We start from the raw sequence: 20665 nt of genomic DNA, 5'->3' as shown, positions 1-20665 counted from the left end.
CATCGATGCTAAACGTAAACATCGATTTATATCGCCGTGTTTGACTTCGGACATTAGACGCAACTTTATTTTGAAATCCAGTTCATTGTTGCTTACTTCCTCTTTCCGGGAGCAGTGAGCGGCGTGTTGCGTTGTGAGCAGAGCAGGCACGTGAAAGGGGAGTCGACAACTAGTACGCGGCTCCTGGGATGGTGCTATGGCTAGTGTCCAAAAAGACGAGGAAATCTCCACCCCTTTAGGCTTCAAGTCATTCTTTGGAAGCACTTTGGATTCCAAAGAAAAGATGACTCACCGGACAAGACACTTGCAGTTTGTAAATCCTGCCATGCGGTGATCAAATATTCAGGGAGCACAAATCTCGATGCACATTTAAAGAAAAAACACGACATCAAAGTTCAGTGTTAAAATAAGCACTTTGTATACTACAATACTCTTGTAATTTCCTAAACAAAGAGTTTGCAGTACCTTCTTGAGTTTGCGTATAAATTGTTATAAATCAGGATATTCTATACTTATTTAAAAAAAAAATCGATCGTAGAGCACTATATCGTGATATATCGTGAATGAATCGCAGCAGGCTTTAAGATATCGGCAAACATCGTATCGTAGTTCTTTGTATCGATATGATATCGTATCGTGACAAAACCCGCGATTTACACCCCTACTTCATAGTCATACACAGTAGGCTACCATGAATAGTAATGTCAAGGACCATGCATTTTCCACACTCTCATCTACAAAATGTAAAATTGAATTATTGAAACGTCGCTTGTGCAGCGTCTCATTAGCTTGTGAAAGTGTACCTAGTATATATGACCTACGTGTGGTGGCATTTGACAATTTTGCACACTTATGCCCATGCCCAGTGCAAATGGTTGGTGTATGATACGTGATACCTTTCCACAGACGTCGTGAGGAGGATTACCTGAGATTTCGCAGTGGTGTGAATTAAAACGTATTTTACAACGAGACTCAGTTGTTTTAAATAAATAAAAGTATTTTTTTTTTTTATGTAAATCGACGTTTTAAAGGATTCCCGTTAATCTACACTGGTTTTTGAATGACGTCACGGCCTAGGCGGCCGGCGCGCTGTGTGATTGGCTGAGGGTCGCAATCCGGGTACTGTGCTACGACTGGCTCATTAGCTATAGGTACCAATATGGCGGAGGTAAGAGGGAAAACAGGGGAGAAGCGATCGCTCTGAAATCGATATTTTTATCATTTCGCGCTGCATTTTCCCAGTTTTTTTTACTAGCGATTGGAGAGATCGTGTTTTTTGCCGGCTGTACAGTGTGACTTTCGTCAAAATAATGTTTACAATTTCAACGGAGATGTGCCTGAATGTCTGGAGTGAGCCTTCACTACAAGGCCGCTGCGCCTTCGCTCTCAGCTGCTTCGGTGTAGCGGCGATGTAAACTGAGACGTAAATTTGAACGTTTGATTTGAAAAATAATATTTCACGCTTGTCTTATAAGCGGTGAGCAAACACAAAAATGACACCTTAAGTCGTATATTCGCCACTGCGTTGTCGTCACCGTTAATTCAAAAGCCGTCAAATGTTTCACCGCGCCAAACATATTTACATGCATCGATGTTTGAGGTTTTATCATCAGTGCTCTGACGCGAGCTCGCTGGCTTTCGAGCGTCGCTTACTTATGTCACTTTTGTCTCTCAAAAATGTCTCCGTCATTGTTTTAAAGTTCTCGTGTGTCACGGTTGCCATTTATTGAAGAATTGTGTGACAGAATATGTCGATATGTCGTATACGCGGCTCCTGTGGTCTTACACCCGCCTACTGTCGTTCAGGTAACGGTGACTGATGCTTTTCTGCATTTCTGCCCACATTTTGAAGGGATGAAATTCACGTTTAGCTGAACCGTTATTATTGTTTTTTTTAAATATTCTCTTTTTTTCTCGTTTATTCAAATGTAATTTGTGGTGTGACTTTCCTCCCCCCAGGCTTCCATTGGGAGTTCAAGTCCAGGTAAGAGTTGTCAATTTTCGATTTATCAATTTTTGGGCCTCACTGGGGGGATGAAAATAAACAAATAAAAGCTGCTACTAAAAAAGTATTTTTGAGAACAAAGTACCATATTTCCAAGATATAGTGTAATTCAGCTGAAAGAAATAGCTGGTGAAATATTTAAACTATTCTGCGTTTTGTATGTATTGCAAATTTTTTTGGGGTCTGTTTCTTTCTAATACAGTTGGCTCTTTGTCGTCAGAAGATCATGACTTTGACCCAACTGCAGAGATGCTAGTTCATGAGTACGATGATGAGAGGACTCTGGAGGAGGAAGAATCTCTTGAAGGGGGAGGCAATTTTAGTTCTGAGATTGCAGATTTGGAGAAGGTAAACTTCAAAACGAGATCAAACATGTCTGTGATTTATTTCATTTATACCATGTGCATTTTGATGACTTGACGGTTCAATGCGTATCTCGGTAATTATGCGTATTCTTGGTATGGACTGATTTGTGTACTACTGAGCACCGATTTACTTGAAATGAAACGGTACCATGTTTCAGTTCCGGGGTGACTGCATATAAAACTGGACAAAATGAGTGTAGCAGTTCTACTATTAGAAATGTGCCTCCATCTTCACCAGGAAGGCAACATGCCTCTCGAGGAGCTGCTGGCCATCTATCGCTACGAGGCCTCAGCTGGTTCCAGTATCGACAGCTCCTCTGGCGACCTCACGGACGAGCTGCCCGACATGACTTTGGACAAGGTGAGCTCCGTTGCCATACGTAAAATTTATTTCCCAGAATATTGGTCAACCTGACTCATTTCTTCTTAGGAGGAAATTGCGAAAGACTTGTTGTCTGGCGACTACGAGGAGGAGACCCAGTCGTCAGCAGATGACCTCACCCCTTCTGTCACCTCCCACGAGGCCACCGATTTCTTCCCCAGAACACTTCGATGTAAGCAAATTACACAACACTATACTAACTCATCTTTTAAGTTGATGTTATTTGCCATGTTCAAAATCTATTTTACCTTAAGAAGCATTTAATTTGTATTTAATTTTAATGGTTTTAATTTAAAAATATCTAATGGCATGAGTAATAATTCAATTATAAGTAAAGAGTAGTGAAATGACTATTTATCCTTTCAGCAAACGCCGTCTCTGATGGGGATAAAGATTCTGAGTGTGATGATGATGGTCCAAGTCCAGAAGACTCCAGAAAGGTACTTCATTACATTTTGCATCTTGAAACACAAAAATATGTTCATTCATTCATCCAATGTTCCATTTGTGTTGTATCAAAAGGAAATAATGGTCGGCGCTGAGCACCAAGCGGAGGTTCCTTTGACCATCTGCCACTACACCGAAGATGAGAAAGGTAGCCAACTACTCTGTGAACTCGCCCTGCTTTGATTCAAGAATTTTATTGCAAAGTTTCTGTTGACTTCATGCTTCCGACGTCTTATTTTGTAGTGTATGAAGATGAAGATGAGCTCATGTGGAGGCCGGGCACGCTCCCAGAGAGCAAGGTCAGGAGTTTCCTGACCGACGTGGTGTCGCGGACGACGGACGAAAAGGCGACGCACGACAAACTGCATGTTCGAGACAATGAACAAGTCAGTTTTGTTTTCAGCTGCTCATAGCAACAATAGTAGTATTTGAGAGAATGTCTATTTCCCCATTGGTTTCACTACTCTACTTTCTTGTAATGTATTCAACTCCCGTGTAAATCTTTATCTCAACCCCTTTACTCTCTTCACACAGGCTTTGCTTGAGCTCGTCAAGTGTAACTACAACACCCATGAGGCGCTTGAGCAATACTGTAGCCACCTAAAATCCTCGAAAGGTAAGACGTCAACAAAAACCTCAAATGCCGCTACAAGTAAAGGTTTTCGTGGGAAGTCCATCTGACCATTTTTTGCAAGGTGCCGTTGGATAAATAGCAACACTATTTGTCATAAACGCGTGTCCAAAGCAAGACATTTTGACATATTTCGTTAAACTTGATCAAGTTTTAAGTAATTTATTGAACAATCAAATATGTCATTGAAGAACATTCATGTTATGTTCAATCTAGAGCTGTCACAAACTAATCTTTTCCGAGTCGAATGTTCTCTTTATTCTTCCATCGATTCATCAGGGAAGACAGAGAGAGTAAATAGTGGTTTGTGTCTGTGTGCCCTGTTTGCCTTTTGGAGCTCACCCCTTACATTTGATGACAAATTGTTTTATACCCCTAAGCGGAAAACTAACTGTCACTTTGAAATGGATTCTTCCAGAAAAATCTCCTCCGTGGTCCGAAGAGGAGTGCAAAAACTTTGAACATGCTCTACAGATGTATGACAAGAACTTTCACCTCATTCAGAAACACAAAGTAAGTCTTGCTGTGGTGGTGATAGAGGATTATTTGCTGCATGGCTGATTGTTTCCCCACCTCAGGTTTCGACAAGAACGGTAGCAGAATGTGTAGCGTTTTACTACATGTGGAAGAAGTCGGAGCGTTTCGACTTCTTCGTGCAGCAGAATCGCTTTGGGAAGAAAAAGTATAGCAGCTATCCTGGCGTCACGTAAGTTTGAAATCCACTGCGCAGTTGGGCTTCAACCAAAATGTCAAGGCTCCAATGAAAGGAAAAACCCTCGCATGTGGTGCCCAGGGACCTGATGGACAGGCTGGTAGACGAAGCGGAGGGTTTGGCCGTGGACAGTTCGTCGTCTGTGTGCTCGGGAAGTGGCGGCGGTACGGGAGGAAGAATGGAAAGCACAACGGATCAACAGCTCAGCCTGCTCAACTCCATCACTGCCAGTGACCTCACAGGTCGGTGCTCCTTTCACACTGCATTTCTTCATACACAATTCCAAAGCAGGAGAGTCGCATATAATGAATTTGATCGCTTAAAGCTGACGTATCATGCGTATAAATCCTTCCTTTTTACATTTCACTCATTTAGTTGTGGTCTATATAAAGTGGAACCGCAAAGCTTTTGTCTAAATTCCTCGTCATCATAGCATCACAGGCTCCCCTTTTCAAAATAAATCCCCTGACAATATGTCTGTACACGTCTTGTAAACAAGTGCAGTCAATTTAAAAAGTAAGCGAGCGTTTGCGAGAAGCTAATGAGTGCATTTATCACATTGTGTTCCCCAAGAATAAAATGGCACGTTTGATGCAATTGTTCTGATACAACTACTCAAAATACACACGCAAGAAGTGAAAACTGAGCGCGCATCTCTAAAATCAGCAGAAAGACTGGCGCTAATGCTATGAAAAAGAGAGCATTATAGACACACAATGATATGAAAGTGAAGTACAGTTTATTATTATTTTCGTCATCTAAAGCTTACTGCTTTACTGTGTCCGTCGTTTCCATAGATCGAAGGAACTTCTATACTGACAAGAGATTTCTGAAACACAGGCCTTGAAGTGCTTCGCACAGCCAAGCAGGACTATGCCCACAGATGTGGGAACTTTGTTCTGAAAAATGAAACTTAACCAGGCACTTGTTTGAGGTTCTGATGCTGGGGGACATGAGTTGTGAGGATTAATTCATCCAACAACGGAACATTTTGATCTCTCCATATCGGCATCCTTGAGTTGTTTGGACTACAAAAGTCTCTTAGAGTCATAAAAATTGATGGATTTGAGCTGGCACGGTGGAGGACTGGTTAGCACGTATGCCTCGCAGTTCAGAGGGTACGGATTCGATTCCACCTCAGGGCCTCCCTGTGTGGAGTTTGCATGTTCTCCCCGTGCCTGCATGGGTTTTCTCCGGGCACTCCGGTTTCCTCCCACAGTCCATAAAAAAACACGCATGGTACATGCACTCTCAATTGCCCACAGGTGCGAGTCCGGATGGTTGTTCGTCTCTGTGTGCCCCGCGATAGGCCGGCAACCGGTTCAGGTTGTCCCCCGCCTATTGCCTGATGACGGCTGGAATAGGCTCCAGTATGCCCGCGACCCCCCCGGGGACAAGCGTACAAAAAATGGATGGAGGGGTTTGCAATAATCTGGCCACACCCATTATCTTGTTTGGTAGTGCCTTCCCAAAGCCTGACGTAATAGATAAAAATACGTAATACAAAATATCCTCCAAACAGATTGTAAAATTTGCACCGGGAGGGATTACATTACATTTTTTCTACAATCCTGGAGACTCCAAGTGCACAATCCCCTGCCTATTTCAAAGCTAAAGTGGAGTTTCCATGATATGTCACATTTCTACGGCTAGCTTCCTTGTTTAACTGGCCCGGCAAACACTGATATCAAGTGCTGTAATATTTGTCGCAACCCTAATCCCCCAATGGCAAATTAAGGAATTACTAAAAGTAAATTAGAAGCACAGATTCCAAAGAGGTATGATTCTTCCAAACCATAATTTAATTGGGACGCTACTCTCAGTTTACAAACACACGTTCAACGTTCTTTTACCACTACCTGAGATGTTTACATGTTTTGGGGGACTTGAGTTTTTTTTATCTAATCACTTGAGTTCTTTTCGGCTGTTTCCTTTGAAGCTCTGAGCAACAGCGTGGCAACAGTGTGCAGTCCGGCCGAGGTGACGTGTATGGACTCATACAGCTTCCCCCCACTGGAGAGCCTCCACCGCGCCTCCCTCAACCATGACGAGTCGTTGGGCTTCCCATCGGGCGGCGCCGATGCCGACTGCCTCAACATGCTGGGCGCTGGGTTCTACCACTCGGACCTGGGCCAGCTGAGCGGCGTGTGCGTGGCCAAGGACTGCGAGCGGCCCTCCAAGAGACTCAAGATGACGGCGCCGGACTCGTTCATGGGTGACGTCACTGTGGGCAACCTGGCCGTGGACTTTGAAGCGCGCCGGACCGCGCCGCACCACCACCGGATAGCTGGCGCCAAAATGGCCGTGTCGGTCACGGACTTCAGCGAGCCCAACAGCTTTTTGGGTGGGCACGCGCGCCACCACGCGCAGCATGCCACAGCACTTCAATCTGACTGATCTTCCTCGTCCTCTTCGTTCTTCCTGTTTTTGCCATGTACATAAAAGACTGACCTCATGTTATATATATCGCGCTATATATATATATATGTACAGAAATATACTTTTGTTTTCATTTTTTTGTGTACTATGACATCAGTGATGTCTTTCATATAGAACTAAAAATCTTGATTTCTCTCAAGAGTTTATAATAGCCATTTTATGTTTGTCGCCGTGATAATGTTCATGTACAGTGTGGTCAACATCGCCCTGCCATTCTCTTCCGCTGCCAAAATCATCTTTAGAAGGTGCTTGTTTCAAGTGGTACTTTTTTTTTTAATCAGTGTTTGGTTTACAGGTACGCAGACACATTTCTCTGTTGTTACTGATTTGTGTGGCACTACATCATGTCAACTCATCTCATTGCCCGTGCAATTGCATTTTGTTTTTCAACAACATAGTTGAAATGAGAAGTGATGGAAAACAGTGACAACCAAATTTTTAAAAGGATTTAATGGTGAGAAGGGGAAGATTGTAATTGTAAAAAAAGTGAAGACATTTTACAAATTAACAGATTTCTTGCCATAATGAAAGGGATTTATTAATTTGGCAAAAATCATAAGTAATTTGCTTTTTGGAGTCATGCAAAAATAATGGGGTGGGTCTCCGTCTCCCTCGCGCGCCTTGAGGCCTGTGAAAAATTTCTTTTACTTCTAGCACACTACAGTCACAAATAGCTGAATGACACTTACGTTGTAAAAAGAAGTGCAGAATATGTTGAACTTGGATTTTGCTATTGCTGAAATCCAATAGTCAGAAATTATGTTGGTTACCACTTCTAATCGGCTAACTGGAGCACTTGTTAAAATTCAGTTGTAGTTGTTTGTCTTCATCTGTTAATCACAGGGTTTGGCAGTGTTAGCAAAAAGTTCAACTGGTGCACTTGAATGCTTAAAACCAACTTGTAGTTCATTGTTTTTGTCTTTTTTTTTCCCTTTGGGCTCAATTTTAGGATCAATTTGTCGCCATTGGTTTGTAAACAGCCTGTCTCCTTCGAATATGCTGATTGTCTTGCATTCTAACCTCCCTAGTGATTTATTGGAATTGGCCAGTTAATTTGTCATTGACCAAAACTCAGCTCTAATTGGACTTTGTCAGTTTGATTTGTACAATAATCCTTGTTTTTAGTAATTGGCCAAAATTTCTAAATTGTTCTGACGGAATGACAACAATGAACTAAAACTGCATTTTAACCACCATATGTTCTTATTCTGGAGATTTGTTTGATTTTTGCCATATCACAATCTCCCATTTTTATTCGCCCAGTATAAAGTAGCCCACAAAGCAATGTTAGCATCAAAGAAACAATGTTGAAACAGCAAAGGTTTTATTTTTTGCAATTGCAATGTTAAGTGACTCATTTTATCATTTTAAGTATCGACACTTTGTTTCTTGTCACACATGTCCACATTCTGTTTTGTTATTTTGGGTATTATTTTCTAAAAATGTCAGTATTAACTTTGATGCCGCATTGCTATGTGTGTGTGTGTGTGTGTTTATGTTGTGCTCGCGGCTGGAATGTTGGCCGTGTAGCAGAAAGTGGTTTTTGTAGCATACCATGTTTTAGCACGGGGGTCTATACGTATCTATGCATTATGTGACACAAAAGGTTCATTTCAGGGGCTGCACCATGACACTATGTGTGTGCGCATATGTGTGCGTTTGCAGTTCAACACGCACTTGGAGCAATTCATTCATGCTTTCCATGACATCATTGATGTAAATAAGAATTAGCAAGTAGCCTTTAATAAGTCTAATGACCTGACCTCTAATTGTCAATTTGCGTGCATACAAAGCTTATATTGTTTTAAAATGGCCATGTATTGTAGATATGTACAGAGGTTGTTTTTTTTTTCATCATTACCTGGGATTCTTTGGCCTTTTTGTATTCTATACAGTGGAACCTCTAATGTGGAATGCAAAAAGTTTGGAAACCACATAAACTGAGATCTGCCCCTGATTCAAACTTGTCAAAAAATCATTAACTTTTCGGGGCTGCCTTTGGTTATTTTTACTAATGTGGCATTACAAGAAAAAGCAAAGAAAAAAGCCCAAGATGCTCAGGCACTAATTTTCTTTTGAAATGCAAAACGTTGGACTCCAAATAGAATTGCTATTAGGGTGTTGACCATTAATTTCACTGTACAGTATTATGCCGCCCCCCCCAAGTTAAGTGAAGAGGCTTTGAAAGGCTTCTTCACCCATCGCATGCCGGACCCCCAAATGCCTTGTCGATTATTCTGGTTAAAGTAAAAGAAGGGAGAGAGAAAAAAAACTTCCTGTATTTGTCTCAATGGTAAAGGGATGGCTGCTGCTCTTTGGGAGATAACATTTTGTACTTTTGTTTTTTGTATTGGTTATTTTTTGTCTAAAGAAAATGCAGTAGGTGGTGCGGTGCAGTGCTATTTATTATTTTACTCTGTGGTTTGTACAAACACTTGTCAGAATGTAAAAGGCCATTTTCGAAGTGGTATTTTTTCCCACCACCCTGTGAACTCTGGAGAAATGTGATATTTTATTGTGTGTGTGTGTGTATTTGTGTGTGTGTGTGCGCGCGCGGAAGCCGGCATGAAGCAAATCAAATTTTATATTTGTTTTTTTTAAGTCATTTTACAAATAAAAGTAATACCTTTGTGAATAAAAACTCCTACAGAAGAAAATATATATCCAGAATTTTAGACAATCAAAAAGGCATCACTATGAGAAATGTTCCAGAACAGAAGTTATCTTTATTGTTTCTAAGAATTGTACATAGACATTCAGGTTTTTCTTTCTGTTGTCGATGTTTGCGCTCTCTTCTCACTCATTTTGTTAAACGTTTTTTGTATTTTCTGTTGTACTTTAATACCTTGTGTACATACAGATCCAGAAATAAAAGCTCTGGAAAAAGAGGACTATTGATATTTTCAGTTCCCGTACTTGAAAAAAATGAAAAGTAAGGATGCAACGTTTGAGCGTGTTCATTTTTTAAATATATATTTTTTAAAAGCCAGAGAACCTTAACTGATAATGCTGGCCTTACGTTTTTCCCATCATGTGCTTCCACCTTGAAGAAGACTTCCACATGAAGCAACCTGTTCTCATTATAATGTAGATGATTTAGTTCTGCGAAGAGGAATGTCAATGGTGAGAAAGTCCTCGGCCAAAATGACCTCCACGTCATCACCTTGGAGAACGTCTTCAGCCTGACGTCGAAGCTCCGAGACGTCATCGTCTCCGTCTTGGCAAAGTTTCTCAGGTTTGTACCTCTGGCTGAAATGATACAAGGCAAGCCTCCGAGCCCCGCAGGCCCGCGTCACCGCCGCTGCCATGCCGGGCGTGCTGTGCCCGTGCTCCACCGCCTTGTCGCCATGCGCCTCCCCCAGTGTGGCCTCGTGAACCAGGAGGTCGGCTCCCCGGCAGACAGCAAGACCGCCGCCCGGCACCGAGCTGCAGTCTCCCAGGATGCACACCTTCCTCCCGGGGATGTCCTCTTCTAGAACTTCGTCAGGTAAAATCACTCGCCCGTTTTCCAGTTGAACCTGGTGACCCGCTTTGAGGCGCCCGTACAGAGGACCTGGCTTCAGGCCTGAGGAGCACAACCAACCAAACGTTGACATCTTGAACTGCTAAATGTGAGAACACTTGTGCTACTGGATGGTGATACTGAAAGTGTTTTTTAGGTGGCACTTTGTGCAAAACGTTTGAGCTTCACTGTTGTGTTGGATGCGACACAAGTTGCGTCTGCTGCGTTGACAGCGTACCAAGTTGTTGGAGTCGTTCCGTTTTGAGTCTTCCGGGACGGTCGCGTTCTTGCACGCAGAATCCGAAAGAGGGAACACGGTGGAACAACCTGAAGGCTTTCACCACAAACTTGTCATCTTCAAACAGGAAGTAAGTTTCGGACGAGACGTCCAATGAGATGTTTCTACCGGGACGCTCCTGAGGGAGGGGAGGGCTGCGCTCTGCTGTCAGCTACAAACAAAAAACACATTTACTGGACAGTGCAAATATTGCCAATAACTTGAATAAAATATATCCAGAAATCATGAGTAAGAAATAACACAAAATCCATCCATCTGCCCATGAATAAAATTAAGTATGTATATTAATTGAGCAACTGAGTACCAAGAGGTGTGAAGTATTGGAAAACAAACCTCAAGACTGAGCTGACCCTCCTCTGGACTTTGGTCTTGTGTGGGCTCCAGCTCATGAACTGGAAACACGGAGCACTACTCAGAATATGATTGATGGGAAGTGAAATCCCCCACAGGCTCACCGGCGTAAGGGAAGAGTAGCTGCGAGCCCGTCAGGCCCAGCGTCACCCGCAGGAAGTGACGGAGTCCGCGGGGTCCAAATACATCCACGCATTTGACACCTGGCTGGGGGTCGGAGGTCAAGTTGATGGTGCAGAGGAGGCCTGGAAGACCGAACAGATGGTCTCCGTGAAGATGAGAGATAAAAACCTTGCTGATGCGACCTAAGACACACAGGACACAATTTTCTTCTTTTTAGGTGCTGTGAATAGCTAGTAATGGTCATTGTAATAGTTGTAGTAGATCGACAAGGACTGACCGGCTCGTATCTGGCTCTTCATCAGCTGAGTTTGCGTCCCTTCTCCGCAATCAAACAACCAACAGTCGCCCTCGCTCCGCAGCACCAGAGCCGATGCGCCACGGTGAGGGGACGGGTAAGCCGAGCCCGTCCCCAGGAAAGTCACGTCCATGGTCATAACAGCTCAATTCGCGTCTTTTTCGTTTGTTTTATTTAAGGCGCCTGAAATGCATAGCTTTATTTACTTCCTTGTTCGGCGCCGACACTCGTCGCCTAAAGATGACGACAGGCTTTGGTGGAGCGTCCGTTCGTAACCTTAGGATAGCTCACTGCCAGTGTTACATGTCAAGTTGCTCCCAAAAAGCTGCAATCTGAATCCAACATTTAACACAAGACAAACTTGACAACTTGCTTTGTTAAACATTTAGCAGCTATTTACCATCATTGTAGATGATAACAATCGATTAAAACAGTGTTGAAAGATGTCCTTTAATTTGACAATGTCCCAAACATCAAGTTATTAAATTTATTTATATTATATATTAGTAAATATAAATATATTAGTTATTCACTTATTTTTATGCATCTGTATCCATCCAGTGTGTGAGCCAGATCATAGTGACTAAATTGTGCAACAACATGAACAAATAAATAAAGCTTTTTGGATACAAAACATCTGAAAACGTACTACAGGAAATTAGAAAAATAGACCGACAAAACAGGTCATAATTCACTGTATCGATTTTGCAAAAATGACTGCGTTGTAAAATCTACCAAGTACAGATAATATATAAAGCTAACATGCTGAAACAGGTTCAAAACAATGAGACTTTTTTCAAGAGTGTAAATGAGAGGAAACAGTGCATTTCAAGACCACTCCCAGCAAGATCAGTAAGTAAATGCTTGTGTACTTTTAAAGAAGACTTATCGTTTTTTTTTTTGTCAAGTTTGCTGGGAGGGCCGTAACATAACACACACAAAAACATTAAAGACAACAACCTTGCATTGTGCAAACAAAAAAAAGGACTGAAGCAGGCAAAACTGACCTACGGTTTCTTTTTAAGCTAACGTTTCCCATGTTTAAGTTTAATATTATTAGTCAGTGGTTAAAGAAATTATGGTAAATCAAAGGAGTGCTCTAAACAACATACAACTGCAAAGAGAATCAAAGAACAGAAACAAAGGAGTGAGACACATGGTGTTTGCTTGAGCTGCATGGTACATAAATGACTTTTTCCTTCTTGGAGTGAATTAATTTCACTTGTTTGACATGATTTCACGTGCACAATATATTTCAGTGCTGTCATAAATATGTGTTTCCTGTATGTTAACATTTACAATCACAAATCGTTGTGTTGGTCATCTCAGGCATTTTGAGATATTTTTTTTTTCTCATTTTGTGTGGTGAGTTAAATTTTAAAAATGACTAATCTGCTAAAGATGTGTGTGCATGAATGCCAGTTCATCTTGTGAACTGTGTTTTTGTGCTGCCCTTTTACACCACTAGAGGGAAGTAAAATGCCCATACTGTCACATGGCAGCTGTAATGTAACACAATACATGTTCACTTGTCCTTTGCGACGTGATTCCTAATGAATGAAGGTTAGGAGGGGTGAGTGTACTTCTAGTTCTTAGACTGGGGGCTGAAGCTGACCCCAGGCCAGTCGTAGGTGTCAGGTAGGAAGGAGTCGTAGTTTGTGTTCCACGCAGTGGCGTGCACAAGGGCATTCTTGTCCACAGGCTCCGGGTAGCGAAACGCCATGCCTTTGGCGTACACGTACTCCACCACCTGCATACAAACGTCAAGTTGAGAGCGCGTCATAACAAGCCAATAAAGGTCTTCTGTCAGACAACAATCTACGCTGCAGCTATGAGAGAACAAGACGCTTTGTATTTTTGATGAGTCGAGGTACATGAATAAAAAGATATGTTTGTATAGTGCGATTTTAGAACATGCTTCTTTGTCTTGCCTTGACAGCCATCTGGAGAGAAACTTCTCGGATGTTGGACAGAGGTGGGTACAGTCGGCCTTCTTCCAGCTCTTTGTCGCTCAGCTGATCTGCCAGAGTCTGCAAGAACCACAGCGCAACTTACTGCACGTGAACCACGACCACCGGAAAAACTGCTGGCTCGCTAGTTTCTACGTAATGGCAGAATGCAACCACAGTCAGTCACTTTGTAAACTCAATGTATCAATACATTTTCCTGCATCAATATTCATTTATTGAAGTTTTAAAAAAGTTGCAATATCAAGCTGCTCAAAATATTAGAACCTTATGATGCTAGCTGCTTAACATTGTACATCGTAATTCATAATTCAGTGTCGGCAACATACGCTGTGTGAAGTTTTTCAATGTTACGGCAACAGACGTACGTCAACATAAGAATAGAGGCGGTGGCCTAACACAGGGGTTTTCACCAGCTTTTGTCCAAGCCACCATAACCAAGAATATAACAAGCTTATCAAAGTTATGTATGATAATGACAGACCTTGGCAGCCTCCAAGAACACTGTGTCACTGATGTGGCGAACGCCGCTCAGGATGACAGCCAGAGCCACACCTGTCAGCCAGCCAGAAAAATATCATGACTTGACAAAAAAAAAAAGACAAAAAAAAGCGCATTTCCATTGTGTTGCTCACCCGGAAAGATGTAAGCGTTGTTGCCTTGTCCTGGAGTAAGGACTCGTCCATCACTCAGCGTCACAGGTCCAAATGGACTACCGCTGGCAAAAAGACATCTACCCTGTGTGTGTATGTGTTATCTTATTAGAATTCCAATAAACTCACATACAACGAATCCCTACTATTTTAAGAATTCTGCAAATTAAGAAACATTTGCATGTAATTGAGGCATGCACAAAACGCTTTGTAATTGCCTAGAAATGCTACAAAGCCTGAGCAGGTGATTTTTTTTTTTTTCAAAAACAAATTCCATGAATAAGCAAATTCCAGAATGCCAAAGAGCTGATATCCAAGGGTTCACTGTACTTTTCATACGTTAATCGCAAAACCACAAATCGTGTACATCTGTAAGCGCGTAGGCGTCCTCGGCGGTGCATTCTGCTTTGACGGTGGGGTTGCTCAAGGCGAAGATGATGGGACGCTCGTTCAGGGCGCCCATGGCCTTGATGACATCGTGGCTGAACAGTCGACCGGCTCCCGCTACGCCTGCCGGTGAACAAGATAAACGTTTCAAGTTCGAGTCTGCGCTTTCATCTTCTGTACCATGGTCTTACCAATGATAGCTGTTGGTCTGATGGTGTTGACAGCATCCAAAAAGCTGTGAACGTTCCCCGGACAGTCGTGAACAAATGCTTCCTGGTTGATGTCCGTTGCCTGCAGCCGTCCCTGAAGACACAAACAGTGGAGCTGGTCAGTACCACTGACGAATTGTTCAAAGTGATAACTTCATTGAGCCAGACAGGAAGAAACACAGACAGCTTCTGCTCATCCTTATTGACTTTGCCGACCTTAACGAGTAAGCCGTCTTTGTCGAACATCCAGATCTTCTCCCTGGCTTCCGCCTGCGACATGCCTGACTCCATCATGGCCATGACAATCAAGTTTGCGATGCCGAGAGCAGCCTACGGACGTGACAGCAAGTACAAAATGACTACAAAAAAAAAAACATAATCAACCCGATAAAAACCACTAACAAGACCGACTGGTGAATTTTACCTCTCCGGCTCCGAGAAAAAGCACTCTGTGGTCTGTGATGGGCTTCCCAGTGGCTCTCTGAGCTGCAAGCAGACCAGCAAGCGCCACTGCTGCTGTGCCTACAAGAAGAAACATCCCAGAAATGTATATTAATCTTATAAGCAGGATGACTATTACATAAACTGTTTCCTCATGTACGACATGGGTCGAGTTAGAGGGGGACCTACGGGGGCACTGCCCTATATATAAATCCAGGAGACACACCAGAATCAAAAAGCTGTTTCTCTCACTATAGTGGCTGGATAAATTAATGTATCTATATTAGAAGTACAAAATGTATTTTGTGCCAAATTACTGCACCTTGGATGTCATCATTGAAGGTGCAGTATTTCTCCCTGTACTTCCTGAGGAAGCGAAAAGCATTGTGGTTCCCAAAATCCTCAAACTGAATCAGCGTGTCCTGCCCATATTTGTCCACCACGGCCTCCATGAACTCGTCGATGAGGTCGTCGTAAGCCTGAGAGCGGTCTCTCCTCTGGTACAAGCCCATGTAGAGCGGATCCTTGAGGAGAGTCTGGTTGGGAGGCGAGCACAGGGATGGAGGGAATGATTCCATTTTACGGCTTGGGATTTAACGGCGCGCCTTCTCACCTCGTTGTTTGTGCCGACGTCAATGGTGACGGGCAGGCACCTCTCAGGTCTGATGCCGGCGCACGCGGTGTACAGGCAGAGTTTGCCAACGGGGATTCCCATGCCATAAACGCCCAGGTCCCCCAGCCCCAAAATACGCTCGCCGTCAGTCACCACGACTGCCTACGGGAGCCAAGCGTTGGTTAACATGTAACTTTCTTCCCTCTGAGAATTTCTAAAAGCTTTACGAGAAAACACTCACGGCCACATTGGTCTCTGGCCAGTTGTCCAAGATGGAGCGGATGTGTCCTTTATCCAGAATGGAAATGAACAAGCCCCTACGAGAGAAACAATTACACTTACTATACACTTACGATAATAATTCATTCATTTTTCAATGAAAGATTTTAGAAGAAGTGAAGAAAGTTGCCCACCCCGGTGTGACCTTACTTGGGTCGTCTAAAGATGTGTCCATACTGCGTGCAGGCCAGTCCGACGGTGGGGGTGTAGACGATGGGCATCAGCTCCTCAATGTCTTCCATCAGCACTCGGTAGAAGAGCCTCTCGTTTCGCTCCTGGATGCCCATCAGATAAATGTACCTGCATGGTTAAAAATTTGAGCGTAAAATAGAGTTGGGAGTTTTTTTCCCCCTCCAATCATGCAACATGTCATTACTTTTCAAGGGGATCAGTCATTTTCTTGAGATTCTTCTGGAAGCGCATGGCCTGGAGGTCTTGCGTTTCTACTTTAGGAGGCAGCAGGCCGTGTAAGCCCAAGATCTGTCGCTCCTGTAAAGAAAAGGCCATTCCCTGGGGAAACGCACAAAGCGGCAACTGTGAGACAAATACACCGGCAACATTCGGAGTGGCGTTCGTTCACGTTTACCAGAGCCTGTCTGGAGATAATTGTATCAGTGTCATTCTTCAAATATTTGATTCCACACTAACAGACATGTGCCTTAAGGATTCGCTGGAACTTGAACAAAAGATGGCTGCCTCCACTTAACGGAGATTGCACAAAAGCCCTTTTGAAAGGGACGAGAGGGGCATTGTCTGCAGCAAGCCAATGAAGGAGAGAAAAGGCACATGGCAAGGTGCGGATATGTGTGACGGGCGTACATGAATGTGGCTATATGCAGGGCCTTCCTTCACACACTAATTTATAACATCTGAGGCTCCTTATGTTTGAACATGTACAGGAAGAAGGGAATCCCCTGCAAATTGCAAAGTCATGGTGATGGAATGGTTTTCCTCACGAGTTCAGTCACTATAGTGATCGCAACGTACTGAAAAAGTATTAGGTGGAGGACGCAGCAACATTGCCAGACTTGATCACAGTGGGTGAGGGACCTGTTTACGGGTAACGTTGGAATGTCTATTTTTAGCTTAACACTTCTGGTCAGCTCTCAGTTGGGAATAACCGGCAGAGAGTGAGACCAGACTTCATTTATGACGTTCCTGCCACATTACAGAGACCATTTTGTAGCCCATTCACAAAAACGGCCAGTGAGCAATTCAAATTCACAACATGACTCATCAACAAAGCTGTGTAAGGTCTGAAATTGTGGCTGATGAATAAATACAGAAATTAATGAATTTGGTGAAAGGTGAAAAATGGCTTTAAATGATCACTCGACTATTAAAATAGTTGTTGGTTAACTTGATGATTGATTACTTGTCAATTAGGAGTATGAAAATAAAACAATAAAAAAAAAAGGATACTAATGTATAGTATCAAAAATTGACAATAAATTACAATTGTAAAGGAGACATTTTAGTTCCACTACAATGTAAGCCATTTCATATGTATAGTATGACAACAAAGTACATTTTTCACTCTGTCGCACAATAACCATATGCTCATTACGAGACAATATACTGTACACGTTTCAAGCTCACTTACTTTATTGGTGCGGGGGTTGAGCATTAACGGTTTGCCCTTCTCTTTGGTGTGCGCCCATCTGCAGGCAGGCACGAAGGCAGGCCTCAAGGAAACGCTACTCCTCAGCCGCGACAACATGATGGCCCGTCCGCAGTCAGGGAGCCGACAAGCTGAATGTAAACACAGGAAAGAGAGTGAGAGAGGAAGGGGGAAGTGAGACATTACTTTGGAGATGAGGTAACGGCCAAGAGGGGCCGGGCCGCCCAAGAAATCAGGAAATCAAAGTGTCATCATGTTCTGGAGATGTTTTAATGCGGTCTTTTGCAGCAGTGCAGGTCCAGCGATTGCCTAAAATGGCTGCAGAGGAAATTAGGAAGGAGTCCATGTTGTTTTGGATAGAATATACCTGTGCTTTTAAAAAAATAAACAATGAGCAGTACAGAGAATGGATAAATGGATTTTTCTTTCTCTTTAATGCTGGCTAAAATTATTGTATTATATGTTTCAGAAATCAGAATTAGTGATTTATTACTCATTTTGACATTATCCACATTACACTACTTGTACAAAGTCAATATGGTGGGTTTCCATTAAAACGCAGTCAAAAGAGACAATTCACACAGTCAAGGATTAGAAACACGAAGGTCTTTAATCTGCATGTTGACGTCAGTGATTTGGCGTGTGTTAAATACAAAGCTTTGAGAGATGGACATAATAATCCTCATCTGACTGCTGCGCCACATGAAGGAAGAAGGAAAAGATCACATTACAAACAGGAAGGAGTAGGTGCTTTCTAATATTTTGCTGACCTCATTTGAGAATTGAGGGCTTTGTGCCTGTGACTTGAACTTTGCAGACAGATAATCAAAGGAAATCCGTAAGCAATTTCGAGTCTGGGCCGACGTGACCGATTTCTATTTCACTTCCTGATTGAGAACAAAGCTACTGCTCAGCAAAACTTAGGTCTCATTCCAGATGTATCACTATAACATACTTCCTTGACACCAATTACTACTTTCTTATTAGCTTTGGTGCCACCTTCTGACAGTTTAATATGTTCGAGAAAGAGCACAAAGAGCGTTAATAGGTGTGATTTGGGGCGAATAGAATAGACGCAAATAGAATAAATGCAAATAGAAGTTCCACTGGGAAAAAAATCTTAGCAGGTACTTCAACCTATTTCTATGTTTAACCTTTCAGGCTCATGTGTTTGTTGACCCTGAGCTAATGTAATCGGACAAGGTTTCGATGAGCCTGTTCAATGTTAGGCTGATAACAATCATCATATCGCGTTATAGTGCACACAGAAACACAATAACTAACACATTGACATGCTTTTATGTTTGAAGTTTTATGATGTCAGGGGCAAGATCAGTGTCACGTGAAAAGGCCCATTCATCCAATAATACGATGCTTTTAAAGGACATGGGTGGCGACTTTTGACCGTCACCTCTATGTTTAATGTGTAACTAAGACGGAAGGAGGGCGTAAAGTTTCTCTTTAGTACAGTACACGACAGTGCAGTACAGTACATTATAAAGTACTTGAAGCTCAAGCAGCCATTCAAAATGAATGGAGCCGCACTAGCGAGCTAAGTGGCGAGCTTAGCTGCCTGTCACAGCGATAAAACCCATACGGGCTAACAGAACAGACGGTGGACCTTTTAAAGAAGGTTTTTTTTTTTTTTTTTTAAATGAATGAAATACCGTGCCGTGTTTATAAAAAGGTCTGTTGAACTGACGCAAACGCACGTCAGAGACTGACATTCAACCCGCCGCCTCCCTCTCACAACTCTTGTCAAGTTTTTCAGTGATGCACATTTTTAAAGGACGACTTACCTGGTTTTGAGAATCTATGCAAACGATGTTAGTTGAAAGTGTGAATTTTTCAGGGGCATATTTCCAGTAACTCAGACAGCGGCTTTGTTGAGACCTCCGTAGGCAGCAGAGGCTACGGATGTACTGAGAGTAGTGTTGGCTCCGTGAGTGAACGATTCGTTAAAAGAAACTACTTTCTTTCAGTGAACGAGAGTGAACGAATCACTTCCTAAAGTGGCACTTTTCACTTTCAGTTCAGCTTTGGCCAGGATTTTTCCCTAATGAAGTGGCCTGTTATTAAGTATACTTGAAAATGGCGGCGTACTCAAAGGACTGTCCGTGTACCTAATGGAGTGTCCGAATGACGTCACAGATCAAACAGCCAATCAGGAGGTGGGGGTGAGGTACTTTTCACTTTCACTTAAGCTTTTTCCCTAATGAAGCGGCATGTGATTAGGTACACCTCATGGACACTTCAATAGGTACACTACACGAGGTAAAAATAAATAAATAAATAAATAAATAAACAAGTGTAGCGAACGATTCGGTGAACGATTCTTTTGAACAAATCTTTTGAGTGAACTGATTCTAAAGATTCAGTTCACTTAAAAGAACTGGAATGCACATCACTAACTGAGAGAAAGGAGATTGGCATTTGCAGTCGAGAGGACTTCGCGCGCTCAGCCAATCAGAAGACGGGGCTCCATCCTTAAGTTTACCGTAACTGGCAATATACGCATCGCCTTTTTTTAAATTACCCACAGGATGACATCATTCTACCGTAAATCTTGGGCAAAGTACGACCCCGATTTTGACTGATTTATTGTAAATAATAAAAGCAAAGATAAATGTGTGTATTTAACATTAAATGAAATTTGATAAAATAAGTGTTATTATTCATTTTATCGTAATTATCTCATATATAGCACTACATACACAACATATATTTTAATTTTGAAAAAAAAATCAACAGTGGTCCCTGAGCACACAATTTCACCTTCACTCGAACACAGCAGAAATATTCAAATGTATGTTTGCATATTTCAGTTTTAAACATGAAATAAATAACAAATACCGTTTTTATCCATGTATAATGCGCAAAATTTAACTAATTTATTGTCCTAAAATCTGGGGTGCGCATTATACATGGTAACAATTGTTTTTTTA

General features: G+C 42.4%; 3 protein-coding genes across 5 annotated transcripts; 1 reads left to right on the top strand and 2 right to left on the bottom strand.

Moving 5' to 3' along the window:
• The first annotated feature begins 1142 nt into the window (after positions 1–1142).
• Positions 1143–9870, top strand: mier3b (mesoderm induction early response 1, family member 3 b). The gene is made up of 13 exons (XM_061278117.1): positions 1143–1168; positions 1960–1984; positions 2208–2353; positions 2609–2731; positions 2801–2924; positions 3119–3192; positions 3275–3347; positions 3443–3585; positions 3734–3815; positions 4249–4343; positions 4409–4536; positions 4624–4784; positions 6482–9870. The coding sequence occupies exons 1-13, from the start codon at positions 1160–1162 to the stop codon at positions 6937–6939; spliced, it is 1641 nt and encodes a 546-aa protein (XP_061134101.1). The 5' UTR covers positions 1143–1159; the 3' UTR covers positions 6940–9870.
• elac1 (elaC ribonuclease Z 1) lies at positions 9688–11840 on the bottom strand. 2 transcript variants are annotated; one of them, XM_061278118.1, is made up of 5 exons: positions 11533–11840; positions 11237–11437; positions 11115–11173; positions 10722–10932; positions 9688–10546 (listed from the first exon to the last, which is right to left on the bottom strand). In XM_061278118.1, the coding sequence occupies exons 1-5, from the start codon at positions 11687–11689 to the stop codon at positions 10062–10064; spliced, it is 1113 nt and encodes a 370-aa protein (XP_061134102.1). In that variant the 5' UTR covers positions 11690–11840; the 3' UTR covers positions 9688–10061. The 2 variants fall into 2 exon arrangements, with proteins under 2 accessions (XP_061134102.1, XP_061134103.1); XM_061278119.1 differs by having other exon boundaries at positions 11237–11377.
• Positions 11841–11986: 146 nt separating this feature from the next.
• On the bottom strand, positions 11987–19678 carry me2 (malic enzyme 2, NAD(+)-dependent, mitochondrial). Of its 2 annotated transcripts, XM_061278115.1 has the most exons (15): positions 19520–19678; positions 17703–17851; positions 16476–16609; positions 16250–16399; positions 16062–16137; positions 15821–15982; positions 15530–15743; positions 15191–15288; positions 14983–15096; positions 14749–14860; positions 14538–14680; positions 14153–14255; positions 14002–14072; positions 13482–13580; positions 11987–13300 (listed from the first exon to the last, which is right to left on the bottom strand). In XM_061278115.1, the coding sequence occupies exons 2-15, from the start codon at positions 17817–17819 to the stop codon at positions 13136–13138; spliced, it is 1758 nt and encodes a 585-aa protein (XP_061134099.1). In that variant the 5' UTR covers positions 17820–17851; positions 19520–19678; the 3' UTR covers positions 11987–13135. The 2 variants fall into 2 exon arrangements, with proteins under 2 accessions (XP_061134099.1, XP_061134100.1); XM_061278116.1 differs by lacking the exons at positions 17703–17851; positions 19520–19678 and having other exon boundaries at positions 16250–16374.
• Positions 19679–20665: the final 987 nt, after the last annotated feature.

The sequence above is a fragment of the Syngnathus typhle genome, linkage group LG5 (genome assembly GCF_033458585.1).
Source record: "Syngnathus typhle isolate RoL2023-S1 ecotype Sweden linkage group LG5, RoL_Styp_1.0, whole genome shotgun sequence".
Classification (NCBI taxonomy): domain Eukaryota; kingdom Metazoa; phylum Chordata; class Actinopteri; order Syngnathiformes; family Syngnathidae; genus Syngnathus; species Syngnathus typhle.
The sequence above is the reverse complement of the archived record's forward strand: the minus strand, read 5'-3'. Positions and strand labels throughout refer to the sequence as shown.